The sequence below is a fragment of the Echinops telfairi genome, unplaced genomic scaffold (genome assembly GCF_000313985.2).
Source record: "Echinops telfairi isolate 266 unplaced genomic scaffold, ASM31398v2 ScPeMD7_7458;HRSCAF=8496, whole genome shotgun sequence".
Taxonomy (NCBI): domain Eukaryota; kingdom Metazoa; phylum Chordata; class Mammalia; order Afrosoricida; family Tenrecidae; genus Echinops; species Echinops telfairi.
In genome coordinates this window covers 44,743,327-44,754,038 of record NW_022111358.1, presented here as the reverse complement: position 1 = coordinate 44,754,038, position 10,712 = coordinate 44,743,327, and the positions used below count along the sequence as shown (strand labels likewise).

The window sequence follows — 10,712 nt, the reverse complement described above, 5'->3', positions numbered from 1 at the left end:
GGGGTGGGAGTCCTGTGGGTTTCAGCACCAGCGGATCCTCCGGTTCTACCTCGGAGGAGACAAGCCACTGCACCGGGGTTGGCAGATTTTATTTGTCATCGTCTCCCCCACACGGGGAAGAACAGAAACTTTGCCACCGAGGTCCAGGTTACCGTAGGCGGCGGGGAGCCTCTTCCGATGAGTGGCACGTTCTCGTAGCGTGGGGTCCCACCGAAGAGGGCCGCCTGGTTCCTGGGGGGACGCGGGGAGAAGGACGTTCAGCGGCGTGCACGCATCGCTACCCAAGGCCCCTCCTGTGTCTTCAGAGGGGAACCAGATGGGCAGGTGTGGAAGGGGGCAGGTGCGGGGGAGGGGGGGGGCTCACAGGGTGTGGGGAGCAGGTAGCTCTGACACTTCTTGGGGTGACCAGTGTGGCCGTCCCTCGAGGGGCCAGAGCTCCTGACAACGGCAGATGATGGACATCTAGTGGATGCCTTTCTGGGTAGTGGACACCTCGAGGAGGCTAGAGGGGGCGGGGCCTGTGGGCCACCTGGCATGCCTGCCCCCACCCCCACCCCCCCACCCCGGGCTCCCTGGGCCCTTGGCCTGGCTGGGATGGGCCATACATGTACTCAGAGACGGGGGCGTTGGAGATGGTCTGCGCTGGGGGGTGCAGGCTGGTCTGGCTGCCCAGGCCGCTGCTGTAGCTGCAGAAGCTATGCAGCGGTGCCCCACGGGGGTGGTGGTGGGCGGCGATGCGTCGGGCCTGGGGGTTGAAGGGGTCTTCATCATCGATATCGTTGTAGTTCCGGTCCCTGGGACAGGATGGGGATGGAGGGCTGTCAGAGGCCAGGGGGGCCGCCAGGGGTCTTGCCTGCTTTCCCGTCTCTTCCGCCATCCCTTGTGCTCTGGCCGGCGTGGCTCCTGGAGACCCTCCTAAGGCATGGGCCTCAGCCTTGCCTGAAGCCCCTGGAATCCTCAGCTCTCCCCTCCCCAACATCACACACATCCACCTCCTCCTCCAGGAAGCCCACCATCCTGACAGTGCACACCGACCCGGCTTCCTCGTGTCCCATCTGCTCACAAGGGGCTGTAACACCTCCTTGTCGGCCTCCGGAGGAGCCCAGGGCTCCGGGACAGCACTGACCACAGCTGGTCCTTGGTGGTCCCTCCCAGCACCCAAAACAAGTCCCCGCTTCCCCTACCAAGTCCTGTCCGAAAAGAGAGGCCAGCTGTGTGGGGGGAGAGGTACAGGGCTGTCACTTCTCTCGGCCTGGCTCTATCCTCAAACCTGGCTTTGGTGCCTAGATTCCCAGAGATGCTCCTGCAGGGATGCAACTGGCCCAGTCGGCCCCCATCCCTCCATTGCTCACAGAGCAGCATCCCAAGCTGCCTCCCAGGAAGGCCCAGGGTGGCAGCCCCCCTCTCTCCCCGCCTCTTACCTGGTGGCAAAGTGCTTCCAGGTGCGCGGCCCGGCACAGATCATGGAGGAGAAGGCCAGGGCGGCCAGGAGGGAGAAGAGGCCCAGGTAGATCAGGCCCTTGATGCCATCATAGCAGACGCCGGTGAGGGCATCCAGGTAGTCCTGGGGAGGAGGGACAGGCTGTTGGCCGGAGAGTGGGGTACACTTGGGCTCACCCGACAACTCCCCATTCCAAGCACCTGCGACAGCTGCACTGGTGCCCAACACGATGGGCTTCTTGGGTTCTCCCTAAGCATGTGCCGAGCACAGACTGTGTGCTAGTGTGTGTGTGTGTAGGGGGGGGCGGGGAGGTCAGTGCCAAAGTGGGCAGACACGGCTGCGGGGTGAGCTGAAGTTAAGAGAAGTCTGTGTGCGGAGTGAGCTAGGAGGAGCACACCTTCAGAAAAGGCCAAGGGAGGAGGCGAGGCCAGACCCACGAGGACTCTGGATCTTGCCATCAGGTGGCCCAAGACTCAGGAGGCTTGGAGGATGGAAGGGATGTAAGCAAGCTGGTGTGTGCCCAGCCCTGTGCGGCTATGTGCCCTAGGCAAGGCTCGAAGCGCAGGAGAGAGGGCGTGGGGACCAGTCAGGAGCCACAGCCGGCCAGCGCCAGGGGCTTGGAAGGATCCAGGAGACCGGCGAGGAGGGTGGCCGGTCCTTGCTTAGCAGTTCTGACTTGGAAGGCAGGGTCCAGAGGCAAATCGCCCCTTGACTTGCCAGCTCTGGAATCTTCAGGGTCCTACGTGTCAGAGAGCAACATGACACACGCAAGCTTCCTTCCCCTCGTGGGTAAAAGCTCCCTCAAAATGGCATCTCCCCCACAGGGTGACTGTGAGGCCGAAGGACAGGCTGGGTCTGAGGGGCACAGGACAGGAGCCGGGACCCTTATTTCTACCCCGATCACTGGGAACGAACGCCATTAGACAAGGGGGTGAGGGTGCTTCCAGGAAAAAAAAAATATCATGAATTTTCCCAATCTTGCTTTCTTTACGGCAAGATCCAGATAAATTAGGGAAGACTGGAGGCTTCCAGAAAAATTCAAGATAATGGCATTTTCTTACGAATTTATCGAACCTCCCCGAGGAAGACTTAAAACCCGAGTAAGCCCTGTGCGTGTTCGTTTCCTGTGGGTGCGACACGCGTGGGCGTGTTGTACGTGGAAACTACCAGAACCATCGGCAGCTCCATCATTCTCCTTAGTTTCTCTAAATCCATCTGAGAGCCGAGAGCTGTCCACTCCAGGGAGACCACGGCACAGACCCTCCGGGAGTGTTCCCTGCATTGGTCACAGTGCCCGCAGAGCTGACCCTGGCCTCTGCCTGCGGCCAGGGGCAGGGACCGGTCAGGGCCAGCTCACACTCTAGCATGAACGGATGCTGCCTCTCCTGCCTCATCCTTTTCACCACGCCTCCGTCCTGGTCACCAGAGAGACTCAAGAAGCCAGGTCCTCCCCGCCCCGAAGCCCGGCCCTAGCCTGCTGTGTATGCCCAGACCCCCACTCCCAGGGCACCCCCACACCTTGTACAGCCCTCGGCAGTCCAGCAGGGCCGTCAGCTGGTGCAGGCTGGCCTCAGACGAGTTCAGCAGGAGCTGGATCTCCAGTAGGTCTTTCTGCAGTGGGCGAGCGGGCAGTGGTGAGGCCGGAGGGGCAGGAGGGCTGGCAGAGAAGCCCCCGGGGAGGAGCCGGGGAAACTCGGCCTCCAGCTCAGAGCTGGCTTGGAGCCCGGCCTCACCTGTGCTGTGGGGAAATGGGGCACAGCAAGCTGCAGCAGATGGCTGGTCTGGGTCTGCATGGCGGTCAGCGAGCGCTGGAAGACGGTCAGCACCTAGGCCAGAGAGGACAGCCACCCTGGGGTTCTTGAGAGCTCCCAGCTACGCAAGCGTGTGGGTCCCAGACTGCAGAGTCCCAGGCCCCACCCCCGACCTGCTCGGGGCTCAGAAACGGTTCTTCCAGACCCAGATGGGCATCAGCGTGGTGGGCAGGACCGCCATACCTAAGGATGGGAGGGTCAGGGGCAGAGACCGAATTTCCCTTTCAGAAAATGGGCAGTCTGTGCATCGCCAGTAGCCAGATCTCCTCACCAGCCCAACTGAGAACGACGGTGCCTGGCTCAGAGATGGCGGCTGTCACCCTCAGAGTTCACCGGGCCTCTTCCAACTTTCCCATCCCAGGGTTCAGACCCACCGGGGGCTCCGAGGAAGAAAGACGGGTTAGACCTGCCAGTCTGAGGATGCTGGCCTAGAAAACCTGTGGGGCAGCTCCCCCCTACCCCCGCTGGGGGGTCCACACAGCCTCAGGGACAGACGCCTGGCCTTAGTTGAGGCTGGTTGGGGTTTCTGTTTCTGGAAGCCCAGCAATACATGACTAAGGTACCGGCGTCCCTCCTTTCTCTGAGCTGGGCCCCCTCGCTCGTTTTATAGCCTGGCTTTACCAGCTTCCCCAGTTTGGGCAAACACACCGATTCCCGGTTCTTTAAGCTTCCTCTGCACCGGAGCCTTGTACCTCGGGGCCGTGAGCAGCAGCGCCAGGCAGTGGCGGGAAACGAAGGCGCATTCGGCAAATACCAAAGTGACCATCCCGTTTCAGGCACCTCCCCGGGGGAAGGATTTCACAGGACACCCCAGCCGCTGCTGCCCTTCTCCCATCCCAGAATAGGCGCTCCACCTGCAGAGGTCAAATCTGCATCCCCCCACCCCCACCGCCCACCCTGTGCTGCAGTGACTCGGTGGTTAAGCGCTCCGTGAAGCCCCACCAGCTGCTTCCTGACCCCTTCGAGAACACGGGAGCACACAGGGGCAACCCTACCCTGTCCCACAGGGTCATCGTCAGAATCCACTCAAGGACACATGAGAACAGGCGTGTGCATGATGCCTAATCAAGCCCCGGCCAGGAACCCGGCCCTAACGGCATTGCCCCCGTCAGAGAAGGAGGGAACACCCCAGCCACCTCCGGTTGCTCCTCGCCGCTGGGACAGAGTGGGAGGCTGGAGGACCGTACCTGCTGGAAGGGGCTGCTTGGGCCTTGGCTGCAGTACAGGTAGTAGCGGGTCACCTCTGCAGGGCAAAGTCAAAGGTGTCAGGCACTGGCTCTCACGTGACCCAGCCGCCCAGCCAGGTTTCCCTAAGAAGCGCATTTCCAGGAAGCAGCCAGCAGTCCAGCCGGCCTTGATGCCAAGGGGGGGCAGGGGGCGGGGGCTGGGCCCCCAGAGTGGCCGGGGCAGCAGGAAGGAGGGCTCCTTACCTGTGCTGATGTGGCCCTGCGTGAGGTTCAGGATGAAACTGTCAGGAGCCACGCAGAAGTCGCTGGTGCCCTGAGAGGGGGAGGGACGGGGATAAAGGAGGGGGTAGACGTCAGTGCCCAGCTTTGGAATCCTGCTCCTAACTTTGTTGTCATGGTTACCTTACAGCATTACAAGCTGTGACCCTTGAGGTCAGTCATTGGAGAAACCACCCACCACCCGGTGCGGGGCTGGAGGAAGCCGGGGCTCCCTACCCCTCAGAGAGTGAGTCTCCGACCCCCACAGAGCCAGTTCCACCCTGAGTCCGCATCAACTGATGGCCGTTGAATTTGGGGGGAGTTTTCTTAACTTGGTCACCTTGGCCAAGTGACGTATTTTCACCCAGTGCCTCCGTTTCCCCCTCTGTCACCGGAGCGCTAGAAGCCATCCCGTACTGAGTTACAAAAACATCAACTCGTACTCCAACCCCGGGAAGGGGGCCGTCCCCTCTCCCAGGGGACACACGCAGTCCCCCTGCTGGGAGCCGGTTATATTTTCTTTGCCGAGCGGACGTTCCCGGTGCTGTGGGCTCTGGGGGCTGATCGAGGAGCCTCCCCCAGCCCCTCCCTCACAGAATCGAGTCCTAAGGGCCCGTCTTAGGAACACGTCCGGCTCGTGTCCGCTTCGGGGTTCAGAGGACATGGGTCCCAGCTGGGTGAGGGAGCTCGGCATCCTGAGCAGCAGGGTCTGGCTAGGTGACCGCTAAGGGTCTCTGAAGATGTCCTCCGGCCATGTGAGGCGACACAGACTAGGGTGGACGTGCTCATCAACGAATGGACTTAGAGAGAAGACAGGTGACAATGGGCACAGATTTGCAGAGACGGTGCCGCCCTGCGCCAGGGACTCCAAGGGATTGTCCCTGGAGACCAGGGAGACCAGGGAAACGGCGAGTGGCAGGTTCTCCCTCCAAAGGCAACCAGCATGGCTGACACCCTGACTGTGGGCTCCCGGCCTTCAGAACCACGGGGAGTGGGCTTCTGTCCTCACGAGGTCCTGGGGCCCCCGGAGATGGAGACACCTTCCCTCTCGGATTCCGCCTCATCCCACTTTCGCTTTGTCTTGAAGGGACGCCGCACAGCGCTCCCTCCTTCTGGAACTTTCCAGCAGCAGCAGAGGACCTGCCCCATGCGCCTTCTTTCTCTCATCTCCTCTCCTGACCCCAAGCACAGCTGAAGTCACAGAGGGGGGTGGGCAACTCAGAATGCCACTCCCCTGAACTGCTTGCTGTTCAGCCCGCTGCTCCCTCTTAGCTGGCAGATTATCGGGGGCCAGTGGTGTCCTTTCTGAGTGACTGGGAGGGGAGGGGCCACAGCTCTGAGGCTACACAAAAGCTCCCCACACTGACGGCTGTCAGCAGCCTGGGGGGGGTGGGCATCAAAGGCCCATTCAGCTGTTCCCATGGGGCCTGACTGAACAAGCAGGAGCTGTGCCCCTCCCGGCACACACCCCATTGGGAGGGTCAGTGGCCCTGGTGTCTGGAACAGTGAAGCCTGGTACAGGAGAAGCCCCTCCACCCCCTCCGAGGGGATTGATTAGGAGGGGCTGCCCCCCCCACCAAGGGAGCAGGCCTGGGTGGCCAGGGTGCAGGCGGGGCTGTGGGCACCCGAGCTGTGCTTGCTCCTTTGTGTCCACACTGGTCAGCAAGGAGGGCCGTCAGGGGGGCAGCTGTGCCCGCAGCTGTGCCCAGAGCCCTGGTCAGCTGTGGCTCGGGCTCCCTCCTCACCCCAGGATACACACAAGATAGGTTTCAGCAGGACCTCGTCCCTGCTGCCCGGCCTTCTCTTCTTGGTGTCTGGGGACGGCTTCAGCGGGCCTCCCCATCCCCACACACACCAGCCCTGCTCCCTTGTTCCCTTTGACGCTAGAAAGTGAAGCAACGGCGGTGTAGTGGTTACGCATTGGGCTGTGATCCACGTGGTTGGCTGATCCACATGGTGAGCAGCTCCTGTGGGGTGGGGGGAGACCAGCCTTCCTACTTCATTGACAGTTCTGGACTGGGAAACCCACAGGTGCTCGCGGTGAGTCAGCAGTGTGAGTACACCCCCCCTGGTGGGTTGGTTGCCCTTGAATGAGCTAGAGCCTCCCCACAATCCACCCCCTGACCGCCTTCGGGTACCCTCCAGGAACCCCCATGCTGTCCCTGCCCAGTCTTTCCTTTCTACGGAGCTGGGAGACCTTTCAAATGTTTTGTACGCCCAGGTACTGGACAGTGATGAGCCAGAGTTGAATGGGCCACAGGGTAGACCTGCCCCTGTGAGTTTCCGAGGCTGTCACTGCTGGAGTAGAAAATCTCATCTTTCTCCCAAGGAGCAGCTGGTAGTTTCGAACTGTGGACCCTGCAGTTAGCAGCCCAGTGTGTAACTGCTATGCCACCAGGACTTCCTGGCGTGGTCAGAAGGCGTAGGGACAACCAACCTTGCCCCATCAGGAGGCCTGACTCTCTCTGTTGTATCTGGGATACCTGGTCCAGCCACTGGCTGGGGTGTGCTTTGGCTCTGCGCTTGGGAGAGGAGGCAGACTCAACGCCCCCTCGGGCTTGGGACATGGGGGAAGGAGGGGATCATGAGGATGGTGGGGTCCTTCAGCCAGAGGCTCAGATGGGATCCACCCCCACCAGACCTGGTGAGTTCTGAGACCCAGAGTTACTGCGACCAGACACTCAGAGCTATGACCAGCCCTCAGGAATCTTAGCTGGACTCTGTAGCCTTGGCGCACCACGCCCCCTCCCTGGGCCAGGTTCTCCCTAGGCCAGAGGACCCAAGCACCTTCACTTCAGAGATTCTAGGCTAAGGTGACCAGATTTAAAGTGGGATACCATTGATGGGTGGTGGTGGTGGTTCTTGATTAAAAATTTGGTCTATATGGACCAAATAGACCATTCCCTAGCCTGTCATGCATTCTTTCCAAAAATCGGGACATTTTAAAAATGCCAAAAATCGAGACTGTCCTGCCAAAAGCGGGACGTCTGGTCACCTTATCCTAGGCCAGAGGCTGGAAGGATATTGAAAGTACCATGGACCACTAAAGCAGACCAACGGAACAGAACTCAGTCATGGAGTTGATGTCGACTCACAGTGACCCTATAGGACAGGGTAGAACTGCCCCTGGGAGGTCCCGAGACTGCTTATGGGAGTAGAAAGCCCTGTCTTTGTCCTGAGAAGCGACTGCTGGTTTTGAACTGCGGCCTGTGAGGATTGCAGCCCAACACATAACCTCATGGACGGCCAACAGAACAAACAGTTCTGTCCTGGAAGCAGTGCAGCCAGACGTGCCTTAAAGGCAAGGGTGGCGCGACTCTGTCTCACGTACTTCGGACATGTTGCCAGGAGAGGCCAGACTAGGGAGAAGAACACCATGCTTGGTGAAGTCCAGGGGGATGGACATGGCGGTTGCAGCCACGGGGGACAGGTGTGAGGACGGCCCAGGCCCGGGCAGCGTTTTGTTCTGTTGTCGGAACCGACTGGCTGGCACCTCACCACAACAAGCTAGGGCCCAGGCTGGTTGCTGGCCCTGCCCTGGGGCACTGGGCTGCAGGACAAAGGACCGAGGCTGGCCTTTGGTCTCCGGTTTCTGAAACTGGAATAATGGAGGTGGGAGTGCAGACTCCGAGCTGGGGGCTCTGGTGGGTGTTTGGGAAGCTGCCAGGTGGCCCTGCAAGGTGTGTGAAAGCATGGGGAGGCAGACCGGCACCTTGGTGATGACCCTCAGAGAGGGAGGGGTGGGAGGAAGCCTCAGCCCTCCCCCCCTTCCCTGGGTTTTATTGCTCGTGTGGATTCTAACTCATCGAGACCCCACCTGGCAGAGCAGAGTGGCCCCGCATGGCTCCCTAGTGTGGCCCAGCAGTTAAACACCTGGCCGCCAACCTCAAGGTCCGCAGTTGGAAATCACTCTGAGGTTGAGAGAGGAGGCTCTTCACTCCTGTGGGAGCATTAGTCTCAGAAACCCACAGGGCCAGCTCTGCCCTGCCCCAGAGGGTGGAGAGGCATCAGCATTGACTCGATGGCTGTGAGTTTGGCTTTGGTCTGTGGGTTACACACCTGGCTGCACCTTGGAGAGCAAGGGGAGGCTTTCTCCTCCCGTAAAGAGCGAGGCACGTGGAAACCCTGCTCTCCGGAGTTGCTGTCAGTCAGGATTGACCCAATGGCAGGCAGGGAGCTCAGGCTCGGGCAAAAGAGAATGTGCTACTCCCGGTGCAGTCACACATAGTGACCACCGGTCCCATTTCTAATGGCCTCCTGGAGATTTTGAAAGCAGGGACACCACCCCTTGGGGGAACGAGGTCCTGGGTGACCGCCGCCCTCGGAAGCCCCAGCCCCACTCACCACGGCGGCAGCTGTGTCGGCGGCCAGGGAGGCCCAGCTGAGGAGCAGGGTCAGCAGCGCACAGCACAGTAACCTAGGAGACAGAGCGGCTGAGCGGCAGGCGCTAGGCTGGTGAGCAGGCTGTGGGCTGTCACCCGTGGACCTCACATGCCGGGTGGGGGTGGTGGGGGCTTGAAGGCCAGAGCGCTCTCACCCCAGCCCAACCCTGCCCTCCTGGGCCCCAAACTCCTGCAGGGTTCTGGAGACAGCCCTGGTCCTCACCCTCACGGTCAATCATGCCAGCTGCTAGGGGGCCCCAGGAGTCCCGTGAGTGGGGCGTCCATCCCAGGGCTTCAGGGACACGCAGCAGAGAGGAGGATGAGGAGGGGACAGAGGGAAGACTGCCCCCCGGCTCCTCCCTGGGCACTGAGGGCTGATCAGGAGGAAGGTGGGTGGGAGGAGGGGGCTAGATTTCACACCCGCTCTGTCCAAAGCTACTCACATGGCTAGCAGGCACCTGGAGCGCTTGGCCAGCCCCAGGCAGGCGATGAGGCAGATGGCCACGTCCAGGATGAAGAGCAGGAGGTAGGACAGCCACCTGTAGGATTTCACACAAAGACTCTGGTTCCAGATCTCGGTGCCCGGCCTGAGGACCAGCAGGGCAGCTCAGGCAGCCTGGGTGAGCTCTGTGTAACTTTGGCACACACTTGGATGGTGACGGTTCTGTAGATCCAGGTCTCCCTTCAAAGCTTCCTACGTGGCCCCTTTGCTTCTATATCCCCAACTACAGCTTCTCCATCTTTGCCTCTAAGGAGCACTCTAGCCCTACTTCTTCCACGGTGGATCGGTTTGTCCTGCTAGCGGTCCACGGTCTTCAACACCATCACGATGCACACGCCCTGGCTCCTCTGTGGCCTTCCTTAGTTCAGGGTCCCATTTTCCCTGCACACGGATGTGGAAACCAGGGGTCAGTTAGCTCTGGGCTTGTAGCTCAGAGGCACTATGGAAGAAAGGCCAGGCCTCCTGCTTCCACACGGTCACAGCCACGCAGACCCTCGGTGGCGGAGTGCTTCTCTGTCCACCCGGCCCCTGTGAACTGGAGCTGATGAGCACTCTACAGTGACCCCTTCGGAGTAGCCTGTCCACTAGCCACGGGCTTCCCAGGGCTGCTGGAAGGAGAATTCATCCCCCAGAAGGACACAGGCTGTCCGGACTTGGCCTTCGGGTCTCCCAAACCATTGCCAGGTGTGCCGATTCTGACTCACCGGGACCCTGCTGGCAATAGAAGGACACGCCGCCCAGTCCCAGGCCAGGCTCACAATCGCTGCTCTTGTTTGAGGTCACTGTTGTAGCCACTGTGTCCCTCCACCTCCCTGAGGGTCCTCCTCTTTGCCACTGACCACCAGGTCTCCCACCATGGGGGTGGGTGCCTCCTCTTCGGCTTCTCCAAGCCCAGGCTGAAGAATGAGGGTGGCCTTTGCTCCTGGGGCCACCGGGCACCCCAGCCTGGCTAGATGCTCCCTGGTGGGCCGGTCTGAGGGGCCACACGCTGGACAGAGCAGGGTGCAGGGCGAGACAGGAACTTCCCCAGCCACAAAGGAGGGAAGTCTTTTGATCACATTGCTCTTGATGCAAGAGCCAAGTCAGCTCTCTGGCCAGTCCACCTCACGGGGCTTTCTGCCTCCACACAGA

At 60.9% G+C, this 10,712-nt stretch overlaps 1 protein-coding gene across 1 annotated transcript in view; it reads right to left on the bottom strand.

Annotated features, from left to right (window-relative positions):
• Positions 1-10,712, bottom strand: part of TTYH2 (tweety family member 2) — a gene marked incomplete at its 5' end in the record, with an annotated part of 44,393 nt that overhangs the window by 5,786 nt on the left and 27,895 nt on the right. The window contains 9 exons of the mRNA XM_004709320.2: positions 153-231; positions 606-794; positions 1,422-1,564; positions 2,960-3,052; positions 3,175-3,267; positions 4,440-4,495; positions 4,683-4,752; positions 9,042-9,114; positions 9,523-9,618. Coding sequence (XP_004709377.1) covers positions 153-231; positions 606-794; positions 1,422-1,564; positions 2,960-3,052; positions 3,175-3,267; positions 4,440-4,495; positions 4,683-4,752; positions 9,042-9,114; positions 9,523-9,618 — 892 coding nt within the window. The remainder of the gene's footprint in view (positions 1-152; positions 232-605; positions 795-1,421; positions 1,565-2,959; positions 3,053-3,174; positions 3,268-4,439; positions 4,496-4,682; positions 4,753-9,041; positions 9,115-9,522; positions 9,619-10,712) is intronic.